The sequence below is a fragment of the Zeugodacus cucurbitae genome, chromosome 2, assembly GCF_028554725.1.
Source record: "Zeugodacus cucurbitae isolate PBARC_wt_2022May chromosome 2, idZeuCucr1.2, whole genome shotgun sequence".
In the NCBI taxonomy this organism is placed as follows: domain Eukaryota; kingdom Metazoa; phylum Arthropoda; class Insecta; order Diptera; family Tephritidae; genus Zeugodacus; species Zeugodacus cucurbitae.
In genome coordinates this window covers 75,895,169-75,915,255 of record NC_071667.1, presented here as the reverse complement: position 1 = coordinate 75,915,255, position 20,087 = coordinate 75,895,169, and the positions used below count along the sequence as shown (strand labels likewise).

The following is a 20,087-nucleotide window of genomic DNA, read 5'->3' as shown; positions in this document are numbered from 1 at the left end:
AGCCATTTGGAGTGACGAGGTGGAATAAACTTTTTTTTTGCAAAATTTCTGTAAATGGTTAGTACAATGTTTAAAGTGTAAAAAAATATTAATTTACACACATGCACACATATGTATTCGTTTAATCGTAATATTTTTGTTAGCAACAATAATTTTTTTTGCAAAATGCCTCTTATTAATTTCGGAAAAACTCTTATCCCAAACAAATATTTTCTAAATTTTAAATCGAAAATCTTCGAGTATTTTCAGATGTTCGAAACCCCTAATATTAAATATATGGGAACTAGGGGAAGTTAAGATCCGATTGCAGTAATTTTTGGCACAGAATCTCATTATTAGCAGATAGAGAAACTCTCTTTTCTTTAAAATATCTAAGTGATTTACCGTTATTTTCGGGAAGAAAATACTCTTAGGCACTGAATTCTTCATGTTCGATATCTGGGGCCTAGAAAATGTATAGTCAAGTACAGTATTTGTAAAGTTTTGTTTCGGTATCTTCAAAGGTTCTTGATCTGTATATTGAAAAATTAACGAATCAGATAGAATTCAGAATTATGTTATATGGGCGTGTATGTCAATCGATTTCTCCCATTTTTCATCGAGGTATCAGTAAAATATTATGTACAAAATTTCAATCATATCGGTCGAGTTGTTTCTGAGAATTGGTTTTTGACTCAAAAGTGGACGACGCCACACCCATTTGTAATTTTTTATAAAAATCTGAGTGCATCTCTTTTCTGCCATTTCTTCCGTAAAATCGAGTGTTGCGGATGTTTTTCGTTTTTAAGTTTACGCACTTTTAATAGTTTTCCAACCTTTGTTTGGGGGGCAGGAGTGGTTATTATCCAATTTCACCAATTTTTATGGTGTATATGTACATATAATTTTTAGGGATACGAAAAGGAAATGACTGCAGAATGTTTGGTTTATAGTAATTTAGTTATGGTTTGGATTGAGATATATAAAAAAACCCATTTGCGGGTGGAGCCAAGCCCACTTTTCGAAAAAAAAGTACATCCAAATATGCTCCTCCCTATTGTGATCCAATGGGAACGCAATGGTCCGATTTCACCCATCGTTCGATTTTACCAACCGTCACATGGTGCCCAAGAATATGTGTATCAAGTTTCATCGATATATCTCAGCATTTTTCTTACTTTGATTTGATTTACACTGGAGTTTCCCATTAATCCCAAAACTAACGGACTAATGGTAGGCCAAGAAGTTCTTTATAAGCAAGAAATATCTCATATTATCAGGAAATGAGTCGGGAGATCGCGTTGTTTCTTGAACGAAACTAGAATAACAGTACTAGTTTGATACAATTTGGTATCCGAGAATGCTTAATTCGAGGGGTTATACTAAAATTAAAAGTTATGAATGTGAATAAACTTATATTTCTGTGCTTACAAACAAAGGACCGAGGTTATCTATCATGTTTGTGATATGTGCGCTATTGTTTGTTGTTGTGTGTATGTTGTTTTATGCTCGGGTTAAACCAAATGCTTTTAAAGGAGTCACTTAAAGGAAAAGAATAAATAACATCTGTGCACTTTAGCTTTGCAAGCAAGGGCGAGAGCTATCAATCAAAGATCTACATGGGTATAACTCACAACAAAAAACCGTTAAAATTTTACCTTAATTCAGTAAAATAAATCAAGCAAACTGTTGCACAGCTTTAGTACATTTTTAAACTTCGTACGGCGCGGACGTCAACGCGCGCTTATGCAAAAACAAACAAAAGCAAAACGTAAAATACGAGAAAAAACGGAAATCAACTCCAGTGAAAGAAAACTGTGGCGGCGGCGGCGTGTAAGGAAAGTGAAGTTCGGCAAGCTTAAAAGCCAAGCCAAGTGTTCGCGAGACGAACTCACAACTCAAACCGACGAAAAATTCACGAATTTTTTCTACTCACATCACAAATTGGCCAACCAAGTTGCACAGCGCCGTGTGTCGCGCATTCATTTGTGAGTTGCGCGTTAAAGTGAGAGTTTGTGTCTTAAGTCTTTTGATTTCCCAACAGAGCTGCGGGTAGGTGCTTTCACACACAACTAACGAATGATATTTTATATTTGAAATATAAGTGAAAAAAAAATAATAAATTTAAATAAAAAAAAATAGAAAATATAAAAATAAATTTGCGTGAAAATGTGTTTAAAAACTGAAAAAAAAAATATTTTTTTAAGAAACTTGTTTTCAAAAACTGCAAATGAATTCAAAAAAACTTCCAAAACTCATTGTGTGTTAATTGGAAATATTTATTTTTTTTTTGGTTTTATATAATCACAGTGATTTGCATATTTTTTTATGAAAATAATAAAAAGAAGGCATAAAGATGGTAAAAGTTTCGTAACCGAAAATAAATGTGTCAAAGCGTGAAAGTTATACATATGCATGTATGTATATTTACATTTGATTATATGTATATATGAATTTCATCAAAAATGCAAACAAATTTCTTCCTGAACTCAACGGATGATTATATATAAAGCAATATCGAAAATTGTGTGTGTTTTAAAATATGTATACAACTTTTATGCATAAAAAATATATACAATTTATGTCTTCGTGTTGTAGTTTGAGTGTATGTATTGCTTGTGTGTGCTCTAGCGAAAGTGGTTTCAACAATTCGGTAAATGTATGCAGGCTCGTTTATATGTGAACTATACAGACTGCTATATTTGAACTGAAATATGTGTGTGTGGATATACTATTTTTGTATTTAATTTAAAAAATAAATGTTTAAAAATAATTTATGCAATTTTGATTGATAGTTGGGTTTTTTTATTGATTTCGAATGGTTATGAAATTATGTAACTTGAGTCGGTAGTGATTTCATGTTTTTTGGGCAATAAATTGAAAAAAAATAAAGTCAAAATAGATGATTAAATTTCTGGTAATATATCTGGAGTTTAATTTTTTTAAAACTGGTTATAATTCGAAATAGTAGTCGTTAAATTCGAGGTGCATATATACAAAAAAAAAATTGAAACTAATATATATACAACACTTATAATAAGACCCATATTTAAATAAATTGTCGTTAAAAACAACAATAACTGTAAATCACTTTTGAGAGTGCTTACCTCAAAATGAAGCATTTTCTTTATTCACAAGTGAACGTGAATTGCACTATTTTCTAAGCAAGTAATTTGCATTGAACTAAATAAACGGGTATTAAAATAAATACGAGGTGTGTTCAAAAAATAACGGGAACTTGCAATTGCTCAAAAGTCGAACTGTAATTTTTTTTGTTTTTAAATATATTGATATATGTACATATTTTATATATATATGTCCCTCAAGTACGCTGAATTCTTTGCTTGCTTTGGCTACATCTAATTTTAGACGTTTTTTTATGAGTTTAATATGGCTCCGTGTGACTTTTTGTTATTTTGAAAAATAATGAGAAATTTAAAGGTCACTCGTTTTACACGCACAAGCAGAAATCGATGCAAGAGCCAAAGGCTATGCCAAAAATCGAGTTTGCGAAGTGTTTCGACGATTGGAAGAAGAAGCATATGTCAGCACTTCATAATATCGAACTATTTTAAAGGCGATGTGGACAATTATCTATAAATATTTTTTTCAAACAACGAAAATTCATGTTATATTTTGAAACACCTGTTTTTGGCTTTGATTATTTGACAATTTCCAATTCCATACTCCACCTTGCAATAGTACATTTGCGATCCATTATTATTTTTTTATCAACCATTTTGCTTCTTAAACGAGTCGGTTTTTGTTACTATCTTAATTTGAACGGAATTATTGCATATAAAAAACATAAAATTTTATGTAATTACTTTTTGAGTACGTTGCTCTTATGATATTTAGCATAAAATATCTAAGCTTTTTTAAGGCAGTAGTCTGCTTTACAGGCTTCAAAAAATCGTTTTTTTTGTTTTGTTTTAAATCTCTTCCAAAACTATCCAAGAATATGTCTTTAAAATTACAGAGGCCAATTCGACATATTTTCGAAGCTAGAGCAGTTTTAGTGGCCGAGCGTCGAGCATTTTATATATTTATTTTTATGGATCGAAAACTTTAAAGCGCGTTTTCTCGAGTTTTCATTTTCACAAGTGTTAGAAAATGGTGCCGGCGATAGCAAAAATAATATATGTCCGATCGAAAAAAACCAATGATCTAGCTTCAGTATTAAATTATCTTCTATTTGTACTAAAAAAGTTGGGCAAAAGTATTATTTAAACTACTTGTCTTGCAACTTTAAGTCAATTTTTTTCTTAAAAAAGTGATTTTTTTTTTCAAACTTCGAAAAAAATTTGGAATTTTATAACTTCTTCGGTATTTTTTTAGTTCATAAAGAAAAGAAACTTATAAAAATTAAAAAAAATTTGGTTCGACTGTTTCAGATGCATCGCACGACCTCCATCACCGGCACCGATTTACAAGTGCAGACTCCAGTCGCTCCAAAAAAATACTTACAACTTTGAAAAAATTTCAATATTTTTTAATAATAAATATTGTTTTTTAAGCCTGAAATATAGTACACTATCGTCTTAAAATTCCGTTTACCGCAATCATTTCTTTCCCTTTCAAAAATTGCTAAAATAACGTTTTTTTTCGGCTTCTAAAGCAGACTACTGCCTTAAATTGAATATATATACATATAAACATGTATAATTAATATATGCGTATAGGCATATTAACGGATTTCCACTAAAATTGTAGGCATATATAAATATATACATATGTATGTATGTATATATCCAGCTTTTTTCACTCAAAACTTAATAGTTGTCTTTTCTACCTCATAAAAGTGTTGTTCTAACAAGCGACAAAAACAATATAACATAACGGTACTTTGGTTAACTGCTACTAAACCAGGACCACTCATACGCGTACAACACACAAACAAACCTACAAACACAAGCTGAACAAGTGCACATTTGTTTATCTATTTGTGTCGGTGGCATTGGTCAAAAATATTAACGGTTTTGTTTTTTTTCTGTTGCCCATAAGCCAACACTAAAAGTTGCAAAATTTTTATTTTACACCAGACCGCTAACTCTGCAAAGTGTAAAACATATATACATATGTGTATGCACGAGTGCGGCGTAAGTGCACATCGGCATGGTTGTAACAAATTTAAATGGAAATCTTGAGACCACCATCTACCACGGACTTGTACGCATGCGTACTAATGTTTATCTGCATACGCACGCTTAAAACAAACATGCTAGTGCAAAAATTCACACACACACACACACACACATATGTATATCTGCCTGTGCACACACATACGCGTTAAGATAAATTTACTTTTAGTCTTGGTCTTCTCTTCTCTGCTAAGTTTTTTGTTTTTTATTTGAAAACTCAGTAAAATGTTTCTCAATGCTTTTCGCAGACTCTACTGGAACGCTGTTAAAGCAATATTTATAAAAGTCTTCAGCGTCAAGTTGGTATTTTCACCGTATATGCGGCTGTGTGTGTGTGTGTGTGTGTATCTCTTTCACTATACATTTCCTCAATTTGACTTCCTAGTTTTGTAATTGTAAACTGTAGCTATTGTTTACTTCACTTTTGCATGGGACATGGCGAAATCGAGGTCACCACCACTCAGCTGCTATAGTACGAATACTGTAGTATGCACAGCCAAATGCCAATTGACAGTAGATGTTGGCGAAAAATAAAATAAAATGCGAAATAATAGTCAGTTGTGTGTGCGTTTACCTATTGAGTTGGTTTCTTCATTTAATTGATTTTTTTTTTATTTTTGGTTGATTTTTAGTTTGACCCGAAAACCAAAATGCTGCGCGTATTTTAGAAAATCGATTGATTGCTGGTTTTAATAGAGCTTTAATCTTGTGGAGATCCATCATTAATAGTTAATTACTACTTAATTCATTTTTTTTTTGAAAATTATAAGCTCTTAAAAGCATTTAGAGTGATAGAGAAATAATTTAAAATGTAGTTCCAATCTTCTCGGAGCGTTATATTTTGGCTCTAAGCCGTAGAAACTAACCAAAATCGTTTAATAGATTTTGAAGTTGATTATAAAGAGAAGAATTAGCATATTTCTTGTACCAAAATATTATTTATTTCTATCTATTTTTGGACTTCATACGCAAAACATAAATAAATAAGCAACCTGTTTGTCGAAAATAATGAATGAACACACATCGTATATATAAATTTAAGAGGAAGTGCTATAGTCTTATGCATTGAAATGAAGCGCAGCACTCCAAATGATATGATTTCATTGACGTTGAGCAAATTTATAACATGCTATTTGAATAATAATTGCATGACATTTTTTTTTTGCAAAATCAAACTAACAACGTAACGTCATGAATACTAATACCATATTGAGTTTTGGAACAGGATTTGGTGCATGTTTTGTTTATAACAATTTATCTTACAAATAAAAATAAATTTTGGAAATTGACGATTTTACCCCCAACTCATGGACTTGGTTAATTTACCACAGAGCTGGGTTAATTTGTCTATGTAATAGATGCAACGCAATATAAAGCTAAAGCAATAGCTTTTGTTATTAGGTCTACAACTTTGCTTCCGCCGATGTCCAATAGATGTCTCTAAGGTCAAGCACTGGTCGATTAAATCGATTAAATCGTTTTATATCAATCTTGGACATTTGTGTCAACATTAACCTAACAAAATATTTGTAGAGATCTGTTTGCATCCCAAACTTATTCTCAACTGTCAAAATGTCACTTTTTGAGCCGAATTCTCGACATCGAATTGCACGGAATACGCATGCTGCCAGAAAGATGGTCAAAAGTAGTAGCTAGCGACGGCCAATATTTTGAATAACATTTTTGTAACCGTTTTTATACAAAAAAGCATTAAATTTACAAACAAAAAAACGGCGGAAGCAAAGTTTTAGACCTAATATATAAAACTAGATTTTTGTAGCTGTAAATTTAACTTTTTTATTTTGTATTTTTTAGCGGTAATGAGTACTTATTAAAGCTGTTAAATAGAGTAGGCACTACAAATAAACAACTCATGTGGTATTTTCAGTTCGTAACTGTACATTTGGGTTTACTACATCGTCTGTCTAAAACAACTATTTTATAATAATAATAAAAAAAAGAATTACCAAATATAATAGCTTTTCTTCACACTTGACTGAAAGCCATGCTTGTAAGTGTGTTTGTAATGCCAAAGTTGGTTACTGGCCAAAAACGCAATAATTTGGCATCGCATTGCTTGATGTATTTTTCGTATGTGGGGCAACTAACCGCAGACATTTCGGGCATTAATGATTTCTTCCAACTTTGTTAACGAACCGCTAAGTACATAAACATAACATATACAATATATATGTATGTACTGTTAAATCACAACCACCCACATGCGATTGAGCTCATATAATCTGTAAATTTAAAGTCATATACTTACTACTTGGCAGTATTAGGGTGGTAATTTCAAATGTTGGTTAACAGTTTTATCTATACTTTACTATTATAAAGAGGAACGATTTGTATATATGTTTGTAATGAAATTGGAAAGCTACATTCACCCCGAGTAACATAGGCTATATTTATTGCTAGAATCTCAACTTACTTCAAATAGTTCACAGATGAGGGTATCAAAAAGACTCCGTGACGGATAATCATAATCTGAAACTGAAAATCGTCTTGCAAGTCATTCTCTTCGCATCGCAATCGCATGCCAGAGAGTCGAGTAACGAGCGCTTACAGCTGCTTGCTGAACAAAATTTCAAAACCTCCCAAGTACGCGCTTGAGAGTCGCGTACGAAGCGAAAAGTTCGCACTAGGAAGTCGAACTCTGAGGGTTCCCAACGCCTTCATAATCAGAGAGTAAAACAACGGACACCAAAGACACTAGGTTGTAATCAAGTTTTAGGTCATTGCAAATAAAACATAATTTCTTGATAGAATTTTCCTCATTTTATTTTTTAAAATGAACCCACGCAAGAAACGGGAAAGTACATACATACATATGTATGGGAGAGTGTTTATAAGTGTGTAGAAACCTATAACTTTTGAAATGTTTGTTTGAACCCGTGCGAAGTCGGAGCGGTCTGCTAGTATTTGATAAAATTGCAAAAGAAATAAGCAATTTCTTGAAATAAATAATGTTTTTCAAATTCCTCACTTTCATAAAACTTTTTAGTTGAAAGATTGTGGAAAAGTTTTGAAAAAATATTTGAATTTTTTTTTTAATTAAAAAAAATATATATTTAGAACTGTATTTATTATCGTTTAAGATCGAAGTTTAGTGTGTTTTTTTGGAGCGAATATGCCTATTTTATTTAAAACCACATTTAGATATCATGAAACTTGAATACTTAGAAAATTTTCTGCTTAAAAAAATACATGTAGACCACCCCATTATTTATGTTACGCCATTACATTATATGCATTCATATTGTTATATATAAAACGTAAATATGTTAATGGTAAAGTACATAAAAAAGACTTTAAGCATTTTATACATCACATCTACGCACACTTAAGTGTCAAAGTTAGTGGAGTGTCAAGTTAAATGATTGATGAAAGGTCAAGCCAACAAGTCAACAACATTCATTGCATGATATACCTAAGTATGTATGCATTCGTATATTTACGCAAAGAGTCAGTAGCATAAGCATATTTACAGTTCAATAGAAATAAAGAAATAAAATAAAAAAGGTAAAACAAAAATTGTTAAAATCTTAATTATATGCAAGTATAAAGCTTAAAGTCCATATAACCTTAAGCTGTTCATGTAACTAGAGCGTGACATTATTCAGTTGCAACACTTAAACATTTTAAATTAAGAATGCTATTGTTTAAAGAAACTCTACAAACACTTACATAGGTATGTGCTGCTATTCAAAGTGTTAAAAACTGAGCACCGATTGCACATCGAGTCACTTTTAACAGCCAACAAAGGTACGCTTCTGCCATCAAAAGCAACTTTGGCATGAGTACAATATGTGGCTGCATTAAAATCGCTAATTGTCGTTAGTTGTCTAGAGAAGTTATTTGGATCTACAACTGGCTTCGCATTTTAGTCATCAAACACTTCGTGACTTAACAATTGGATCATAGAACTTGGATCTTGATAATTTTTGGACCACACTTCAGTTGCCAAATTTTTGTTTACAGTTTCAATTGATCTTTTTTTTCAATAATTTTACATTTTATCTTTTATAGCAACGCCTACAGGTCAAAATATCATATAAATCAACTTCTTACTATAAATAATACCATTCTTTTAATTTGTTTTTATTTTACGCAACAACAATTTCAAATCACGATCCAAGTTATTCTCCTCAGTGTATTGTCGGCGACAAATCAACTGAATTCCGCCGTTAAAGTGAAAGCGATCTGTGCTCTCACTGATTAATCATCACTTGCAATATATGCCTGTATGTATGTAAGCTGCAATGGAAGCGCTCAAGCAACTTATGGGTACAAACTTATACCTGCATAGCTCTAAGACGCATGTACATATGTATATACACAATATGTATGTCTAAAGTTGTGGCTGAATGCTTTATTTCTTGGCATAACACATACTCAATTTAAATACACACATATGCTTCCATTAAGGTGCCCACAATAGTAAACACCAAATGGCTAACTAAATTGTTTTTGCACTGACTACTTTGGCATTACGAAAATTTCTCGTCGTTTCTGAATCATTGTTTACATTGTGTACGGAAAAATATTTAGAAATCTATTTTTTTTATTAATATTATTATACAAAAATTAATGTTAAGTATAAGATTAAATTTAATTTAAAATATTAAAAAAAATAGTGTTGTTGGTATTGTATGGAGTGTAATAAAATTAAAAAAAATTATCATTACAATCTTTAACACCGCAAATTTTAAAGTAATTTTCTTTCTCATTGTATTTGCAGCTCAAAACTAAACAACTTGTAAAGCGATTTCAGTGCATAGTTGGTGGTTTCTCATTCACTCTGCCAACACTTGAAATATTAAAAAAAAATATAAAAAAGCGAAAAACTTGTCTGCCGTTGTGGTTTCATGCTGTTGCCAAATTTTGTGTTTAACGAAAATGGCGCAGGTGAATGAACGTAAGCTGCTGCTTCCACTTGTACTCCTCACTGCATGCATTTGCGCGTGCGCATTCAATGCAGCCGAGGCAAAACGATTAAACGGTGAGTATTGTGTGGTGCTGAATTCATATGTCCATAAAATGCCATGCCCATGTATGTACTATGAAAATATCGAAATACATACATACATATATACTTGTTATATTAAGCAAACTTAAATATTTAGCGTTAATGCTTACGAAACTAAACGAAAAACGGATTTACATACATATGACTACTACGTACTAAACACAATATCTTGAAAAGCATCAAGTTTTAACGGTCATAGGTCATAGGTCATAAATTCTTAACATAGTTGTATTAAGTTATACTCTCACAAAATTTATCTCTTTTAACTATCTAGTTTTAACTATTACAAATTTATTATTTTAAGTATCCAGACTCAATAAATTATATATTGAACTATCTATCAACCTGTTCTTTACATATAAAGGGTGATTTTTTAAGAGCTTGATAACTTTTTAAAAAAAAAAAAACGCAAAAATTGGTTCATGACATTTACTTTTTGAAGATAATTTCATTTAAATGTTGACCGCGGCTGCGTCTTAGGTGGTCCATTCGGAAAGTCCAATTTTGGGCAACTTTTTCGAGCATTTCGGCCGGAATAGCCCGAATTTCTTCGGAAATGTTGTCTTCCAAAGCTGGAATAGTTGCTGGCTTATTTCTGTAGACTTTAGACTTGACGTAGCCCCACAAAAAATAGTCTAAAGGCGTTAAATCGCATGATCTTGGTGGCCAACTTACGGGTCCATTTCTTGAGATGAATTGTTCTCCGAAGTTTTCCCTCAAAATGGCCATAGAATCGCGAGCTGTGTGGCATGTAGCGCCATCTTGTTGAAACCACATGTCAACCAAGTTCAGTTCTTCCATTTTTGGCAACAAAAAGTTTGTTAGCATCGAACGATAGCGATCGCCATTCACCGTAACGTTGCGTCCAACAGCATCTTTGAAAAAATACGGTCCAATGATTCCACCAGCGTACAAACCACACCAAACAGTGCATTTTTCGGGATGCATGGGCAGTTCTTGAACGGCTTCTGGTTGCTCTTCACCCCAAATGCGGCAATTTTGCTTATTTACGTAGCCATTCAACCAGAAATGAGCCTCATCGCTGAACAAAATTTGTCGATAAAAAAGCGGATTTTCTGCCAACTTTTCTAGGGCCCATTCACTGAAAATTCGACGTTGTGGCAGATCGTTCGGCTTCAGTTCTTGCACGAGCTGTATTTTATACGGTTTTACACCAAGATCTTTGCGTAAAATCTTCCATGTGGTCGAATAACACAAACCCAATTGCTGCGAACGGCGACGAATCGACATTTCACGGTCTTCAGCCACACTCTCAGAAACAGACGCAATATTCTCTTCTGTACGCACTGTACGCATTCGTGTGGTTGGTTTAATGTCCAATAAAGTAAACTGAGTGCGAAACTTGGTCACAATCGCATTAATTGTTTGCTCACTTGGTCGATTATGTAGACCATAAATCGGACGTAAAGCGCGAAACACATTTCAAACCGAACACTGATTTTGGTAATAAAATTCAATGATTTGCAAGCGTTGCTCGTTAGTAAGTCTATTCATGATGAAATGTCAAAGCATACTGAGCATCTTTCTCTTTGACACCATGTCTGAAATCCCACGTGATCTGTCAAATACTAATGCATGAAAATCCTAACCTCAAAAAAATCACCCGTTATATACGAACATGCATTTCCTTTAAAAAAGCATCTTTACATTGCACCAAGCAGATTAGTTGAGAGTATGCAAAAAGAATTGGCACATATGAGTATTCAAAACAGATATTTCCATTTCTCAAACGTGTTTGATTGCAACATGTTGGGACCCAGGTGAAAAAAATCGAGCACAAAAGAAATTAAGCAAAACATCTCACCCAACTGTGCATGTATCTGTAGTCATTTCCGTTACAATAAACTGTTAAGATTTTGACTAAAAATACATACACACACACACACACATACGACTACCTAATCACCAGCCAGCAATGAAAGAACGCTAGCAAAAAGAGACAATAAGTTAGCACTGTGTCAGTCGGTCAATGGGCAAAAGTAGTAATATCACCTAGCATCGCGTTGTGGTAGACACTTCGGGCGTTGTGTTCGTGTTCACAACGTCGCGACGATACGCTTGACTTCCCATACAAGCATTCTAGTAATTTTCGCTTTCATTTCAGCGGAGCCATGTTGGCTATGATCTACATGTGTATGTATGAATGCATGTTAATCGTTTTTCAAGCTTATGCTTATGGGTGTATATTATCGTACAATATTTTTTTCGGAAAATACACATCTTTGTACACATACATATATTTCAATACATACATACATATGTACATATACACCTAATGTGTAAAAATTATTGCGATAACTGTGACCTAGTGTCTAATGTTGTTGCTCAAAGATAACACTTATTTTGCGTACTACATACCGTACCGTACCGTAAATCCATATGTAAGCATGCACTATATTTCTACAATCGTTCAGAAACTGACAACCAAGTTACTCGGAAGTATCGGCAAGATCATTCCGGAAGTATCCATATGGCATTTCGCACCTCAAAAATTGAAAGTTCAGAAAAATCAGTTCAATGTTTTTAGAATCTATAACATATGCAGACTATAACCTACAAAGGACTCAATATTTTCATATAAGCTAATCTATCATATTTCTTCGTCTTCATTTTAGCAAACCTTACCGCCTGCCAGCATCTACGACGTGTTGAGACTAGGCGTGCCAAAGCTTTATTTCCCAATGAAAAGGCGCTCGCCATTCGTATACCGCGTTGTAGCAAAACCGGAGATTTCGAACAGATTCAATGCCGAAACGAACGAGAAGGTCTAGATTGTTGGTGCATTGATGAGTATGGCGTGGAAATACCCGGCACACGTAACGTGTCGAAATCGGTTGTGCGTTGTGCCGAACCCACACTTTGCCCAGCTTCTGCCTGTCGTATGTTCTGTCCAGCCGGTTTCGCACGTGATGCCGAAACTGGCTGCAGTGTCTGTCGTTGCCGTGATCCATGCGAAAATGTCGTGTGTCCCAATGGGCAATCGTGTCAACCACAAGAGGTGAAATGCAAAATTGAACCATGTCCACCGGTGCCCACTTGCAAGAAGGCGCGTTCTTTGTCTACTTATTGCCCCGCTGGCATGCCACTTGCCATTGAGGGTAGCATAAGACCGTTCCTCTGTGGCAATGATCAGGGTAAGCCGCAATGTCCACCGCTTTATCAGTGCATGGTGGAGACTGGTAATGAGTATGGCGTTTGTTGTCCTAGCACTGTGAAATTCTCAAAACCCGGTATTTGTCCGGCACAAGATAAAGTTGAGTACAGTGAACGTACTGGCTATATGTGCGGTTCTCCATGCAATAGCGATCTTGAATGTGCAAATATGGAGAAATGTTGTTTAACGAAGGGTTGTCAATTCAATTGTCAACAGCCTTTCAATGTGACTACATGTCATCAGGCGCGTGCACTCTCCGATATTATTGCGGTCAACGAGCGTGAAGGGCGCGGCTATCAACCGGATTGCAACGGTCCCGGTGGTTTGTTCTCACCTCGTCAGTGCTCACGCAATGGTTTAGTGTGTTGGTGTGTTGATCCTCGTACTGGTCATAAAATTCAAGGTACAATGGGTCCTGCGAATGAAATTAACTGCGATGGTTGGGAGAATATGATAAGTCATTCGTTGGCTAGAAGTTTCAATATGGAGAAATGTGATACGAATATTTGTGCTGCCGTTTGTGAATATGGTTTTAAGGTAGGTTATGCGCTCGGTAGTGCTCTTAAGGAAATATTAATTTTATTTTCACTAGAATGATCACAATGGCTGTCCGTCGTGTGAATGCTCTGAACCTTGCGAAGGCTTTAAGTGCGCAATCGGCTCGCACTGTGAAGTTGCCACAGATCCATTATGTGAGTCTGGTTCGTCTCTGTGTGCCTCTTGGCCCGTTTGTAAACCAGATCTGGTGTATTCGAATCCTTGTGAAGTGGGTGCGCCATTAGCAGATAATATAACCGGCGAGGTTATGTATTGTTTTGAAGGTGCTTATTTAAATACCTTGTTATATAGAATATAAATACATCGTACTAAAACTAAAAATTTCGTGTTTACAGAGCGACAATCCAGAGCATTCCAGCCAACAGCATTCTTCGAACCGGGTCCAGAAATTAAGCAGTCACGTTCGATGACAAATCGTATTACGTGCCCGGATAATTTTAAATGTTTGAAATTACCACACGATACAGAAAGTGTTTGCTGTCCAACACCAGAGGAGGTGGTCCCCAAAGATGAGCAGACGGCACACCAGCAAACGAGTAAGTGAACCGGGTACTTGCTTATTTCTTTTGAAAATTACATAAATTACAATTTTCTTAGTGTGTGAATATTTAAGAGACTTTTCCGAGCGTATGGAAGGTACCGAAGAAGGTATGCAATTGGCTATACCAGCACCGCGCTGTACGGACGATGGCAACTATATGGAGCGTCAGTGTACGATGAAGAAAATACGAGTTACACGCGCTGAACAACGTCAGATTCTAGAGGAGAATACAATCAGACGCATGCGAATGCTACTGAAGAGCGCGAATGAAAGACAAATTCGTGAGAAACGACAAGTGGAACGCTTGAAATTGTACCGTGTTAACGATGACGCGCTAAAGGTGCACATTGCTGCGCCAATCCAGAGTCGTAATGCCAAAGTGATAGATATGGGCGCTGATCGCGCACAGAGCTTAGGTCAGCTGTTTGAAGTGGAGTTTAAGAAAGTTATGCCAGCACCGAAACAGTCGTTATCGGACAATGAATTGGTGGACATCGAGGTGGAGGAATGTTGGTGTGTTGACAGTTTTGGCACTGAAATACCAAGTACGCGTGGCTATAATTTAACTGATACGGAATGTGGACGCGTACGCGAATCCATTGACTGTTTAGATTTGACATGTCGCATGGGCTGTGAGTATGGTTTTACACTGGATCCCAACACACGGTGTCCAGCCTGTCAGTGTCGTGATCCTTGCGATGGAGTCGTATGTGGCGATGGTAAAGAGTGTCGCATCGTCGATGTCTCTTGTGACGAAGAGTATTGTCCACCAGTGCCCGCATGTTTGCCACGCAAACCCGGTCAATGCCCATTCCTCGTGCCACCGGGTCCCGACAATCTGGACGCCAATACTTGTGCGTATGAATGTCGCACCGACTCCCATTGTGAGGGTCACAAACGTTGCTGCTCGAATGGCTGTGGTACTCAGTGCGTGCTTCCGCAAATGAAAACGGCTTGCCAACACCTGCATACAATACAGATGCACCAAGCTTCCGAGCTGGGTATACCGGCAATGAAAATGCACATTGCTCAATGCGATCCACACACCGGTAAATGGAATGAGAAGCAATGTTCACCCGATGGGCACTGTTGGTGTGTTGATGACAACGGTTGGGTGTTGCCTGGTACGCGCGTCAAAGCAGCAACGCCAATTTGTAAGCGGAACTCAATGTTTGCTTGCGCCGAAACACAGTGCGACAAGAAGTGTGAGGCGGGCTATAAAACCGATCCACACGGTTGTCCAACTTGTGAGTGCAGAGATTTTTGCGATGAGATCAATTGTGCCAGCAGCGAGGAGTGTCAACTGATCAACGTCGAGTGTGTTGATTCACCGTGTCCAAAAATGCCGATATGTGTGCCGCGTCGGATATCTGTTTGCCCGGAAGGTAATCCTCTGCGACAAGGCGATCTTGAGGTGAGTTGTGGACCACACAATGACAACGAGGCTTGTCCCACAACACACACTTGCCAACTTAATCCGGTGACACATCGTGGCGTTTGCTGTTCAAAAACAAGTATGTATGTAGTAGGCGAAGAGTATTGGCGCACTATTAAATGAATTTGGAACTTTGTTTTTGTAGGAGATGTATGCTTTGAATCCATGGACAATGCATGTTTGGCAACTATGCAATCTGAACGGAATGTGACTCGCTACCGATTTAGCCCGAAGTCAAATAGATGCTTAACCGTCACTATAGATCTAGACGCGAGCAATTGTCAAACCAAGAATCTATTTCACAGTGAACTAGCCTGCAATTCAGTTTGTCCAGGTGGGATATTAATTTAGACAATTATTAATATAATATTTTAAGAATCAGTAATATTACTTATATATATGTATGTCTAAAAATCGGCTTTTTATATATTATATTATATATATTTTTTTAGTTTTAACTTCATGTGAACGTCTCAAGCTGAAGAATAGCTTGGCTGCACAGCACACGGGTTACACATCTGTATGGTTTCAGCCACGCTGTGATCCCATTACCGGACATTGGAGTCCAGTGCAATGTTTAGGCGCACAGCCGTCGCTCAATAAAGAGTCAGCAACACCAGCGAACGACTTGGGCAGTGCAACCAAACAGCAGCATACCAGAAAAGCATTCTCATCCACTAATGGCGTATGTTGGTGTGCCGACAAGAAGGGAGCACCACTCAAAGGTACTCTGACACGTGACATTGAGCCAATTTGCAATAGTCGACAAGGTCGTCAGAGTAAATCATTCAATGTTGACGATCAGCTGATGGAAGAAGTGATCAGACAAATGACAACAATGGTCGATATCGAAGAATATGAGTTGGAGGAGCATACACAAGACGCTGGCGTGGGTGCTCCACTATACAGTAATAGAAATGCAAATGGTGCCGGGCGTAGTTTGGATGACAATATGGCGGTCGAAAGTGAGTATCATGAAACACCGGCGGGTGTGAGATTAAAGGCCGCGGCAGTGCCGAACAGTGGCGCCGAAGCATATGTTACGGAGCACATACTCGCATTAGCCAACTCATTGCTGGACTCTCAGCTTAGTATTGAGGCATTGAAGCCCATGCCAGTGGAGACGACACGCTGTCGCGCACTGGCTGAAACTGCACACTTTCCAGTGGCTTGCGATGAACACGGCGCATTCCTGCCGACACAGTGTAATAGCAAAACATGTTGGTGTGTCGATGCGGCCGGCAATCAATTGGATACATCCAATATGTTCCGACAGGGCACACACAACTGCCCGGAGACACCAATCGCCTCTGTGGCAATTGAATTGCACATGGTAAATCGCACAAATCGAAATATACGCAACGCCTATGACACCATACGCAGAGAACTATATCAACTGCTTGGCGATGCCGTGGAGAACTTGCGCGTGCAAGAGAATTTCGATGGTTCTGTCATTGTACGCTTCGAACTGCATAATGAAGCGAAAATCGACTATGCCTTCGCCATTGAATCGGCTATCAATGCGAATCGTTTCAATTTAGTCGGTGGCCACTTTACACCGGACATTTCGCGCTCACACTTCATACATCGCAGCATGAATCCACCGGTAGCAACAGCGGTGTCACATGAGAGTACGATACAGCTAGTTTTATTCATTATCGCAACGAGTTCGGCGTTTCTAGTCAGTATCTTTGTCGTCTATGTTATGCTAAAGCGCGGAAAGCGCACCAAAGTACTAACCGATCATTATGGTTATCCGGTTTATGCTGAGGAAAGTGTCACTAAAGGTGTAGGCGGTGGAGATAAGGCAGTGGATTACACGGCACCGATCTTTGTGCTGAGTTCGCACGAACACGACTCAATCAACGTGTCCAAATAGGAAGCATTAAAATTTTAGAAAATGTCTTTTGTTATTTAGTTTTCGAGTATTTGTGGTTCACATTAGAGCCCCCCGTACGTGCTCTTTATAAAGTAGTTAACCATTGGCTTATTTTTGTTTAATACAATTAATTTTTAAGCGTAAATATAGAGAAGACGGCTTTATGACACTAAAGTTTTTTTTTCAAATATTTTTTTTATAAATCTGATATTTTCTATTTATATATAAATTGTTGTTGTAACTCTACACGGTCTTGATACCATGGTAGAGTCGCGATATAAAAAATAATGAGAAATATAAAGCATAATTTAATTATTTTGAACGCGGTTCAATACTTTGTAATTTTGTAAGTGTTGGCGTGAAAATAATGTTTTTCTCCAGTTGTAAATATATTCACGTATAGATTATTTGCTGTATTTGTATTTCACGATATCATATACGTATGTATTGTATATATTTGTTATTTTATTATGTGTAACTGTATTTATTTCTAATATTATTTATAAAGTGCTGATAATGTTTAGTTTGATTATACTTTTAAGATTTTTTTTTTAAATAAAACGTAAAAAGCAATGCACGAAACATTTTTATTTTCTTTTTTTTATTTTTAACTATTACAAAATACTCTCGCAGCATGTTTTGTTCACATAACGGTTGTTTGGAACTCCTAAAGCTAAACGAGTTAGATACATACAGAGTTACATATACCAAAATGATCAGGGTGACGAGTAGATTTGAAATCCAGATGTCTGTCCGTCCGTCTGTGCAAGCGATAACTTGAGATCTTAATGAAACCTGGTATACATATTCCTTGATACCATGAGACGGTTGGTATTGCAGATGGGCGAATACTAAAGCTATATAAACCAAACTTTCTGCAGTTACTTCCTTTATGTACCCTATTACACATCATGAAAACTGGTGAAATCAGTTAAAAACCACACCCACCTCCCACGCCCACTTATGGGTCAAAGACTATATTTCAGCGATTAATTAACCGATTTTATGAATGTATAATGCTTTATTGACACCCTGATGACGAAATATGACCGAAATCGGTTCACTACTACGCCTACTTCCCATGTAACTCAATTTTGAATTCCATCTGATTCCTTCACTTTATAGTATATACATTAGGAACCAATTAAGATGGCGGAATAAAAGTTTACACAATTACTGTATTTGAGCTGTGGCACCACTTGTGGAAAAATTGTCGAAATCGGACAATAACAATGTCCCGGATAGCGAACATGAAGAACTCAGCGCCTAAAGGTAATTTTTCACCGAAAATATCGTTAATTCTCTCAGATATTTGTTTTATTTGTTTGTAATTCAGATGGAATCTTTATCTTCTCTGCACCAAAAATGGTTAAAATCGGGTCATAACTTCCCCTAGCTCCCACATACCTAAATATAGGTATTTCAAGTTTCTGATGGGCTTTATTCCGCATATACATATAGGTGTTATATCTAAGCAAAATGAAGTGAGCGTTTAGTCTTGGATATAGTGTATCTTGGTGGTGAAAATTACTGAAATCGGTTCAGGAATGACCTCAGCCCTCAAACACTATCTATTTTGATTTTTGTTATTCTATTCGACAATTGTGTTGTCTTAATAAAATTTCATCAATTGCAAGAGTATAAAAAGTCGGTTGCACCCGAACTTAGCCTTTCCTTGCTTGCTATATAAAACTGAAAAGAATGTCTCTTAATATTCCTTTGCAACAAAATATATATGTTTAGCTCTCAAATGGCTTTTTCTACAATATGATTATGATTTTTATGCGAATAATTTATTATACTCTCGCAACAAATGTTGCTAAAGAGAGTATTATAGTTTTGTTCACATAACGGTTGTTTGTAACACTCAAAACTAAACGAGTTAGATATAGGGTTATATATACCAAAGTGATCAGGGTGAAGAGTGGAGTTCAAATCCGAATGTCTGTCTGTCCGTCTGTCCGTCCGTCCGTCCGTCTGTGCAAGCTGTAACTTGAGTAACTTATTTCTTAGCACCATAGGAAGGTTGCTTTCGAAAATGAGCAAAATCGGATCACTGCCACACCCACAAAATGGCGAAAACCGAAAACACATAAAGTGCCATAACTAAGCAATAAATAAAGCTATGGAAATAAAATTTGGTATGAAGGATCGCACTATGAAGGGGCATATTTGGATGTAATTTTTTTGGGGAAGTGGGCGTGGCCCCGCCCCCTGCTAAGTTTTTTGTACATATCTCGCAAACCAATAGAGCTATATAAACCAAACTTTCTGCAGTCGTGTTTTTTAGCCACTTCCTAATGCAGTCCAAAAATGGAGGAAATCGGATCATAACCACGCCCATCTC

The 20,087-nt window shown here is 36.3% G+C and overlaps 1 protein-coding gene across 2 annotated transcripts; it reads left to right on the top strand.

Annotated features, from left to right (window-relative positions):
* The first annotated feature begins 1,700 nt into the window (after positions 1–1,700).
* Positions 1,701–17,755, top strand: LOC105211345 (uncharacterized). Of its 2 annotated transcripts, none has more exons than XM_011182722.3 (8): positions 1,701–2,031; positions 9,865–10,125; positions 12,789–13,864; positions 13,920–14,148; positions 14,221–14,421; positions 14,483–15,940; positions 16,007–16,195; positions 16,314–17,755. In XM_011182722.3, exons 2-8 carry the CDS (start codon positions 10,023–10,025, stop codon positions 17,738–17,740), a joined length of 4,683 nt encoding a protein of 1,560 aa, XP_011181024.1. In that variant the 5' UTR covers positions 1,701–2,031; positions 9,865–10,022; the 3' UTR covers positions 17,741–17,755. The 2 variants fall into 2 exon arrangements, with proteins under 2 accessions (XP_011181024.1, XP_054087188.1); XM_054231213.1 differs by lacking the exon at positions 1,701–2,031 and adding an exon at positions 9,393–9,410.
* The last annotated feature ends 2,332 nt before the right edge of the window (positions 17,756–20,087 follow it).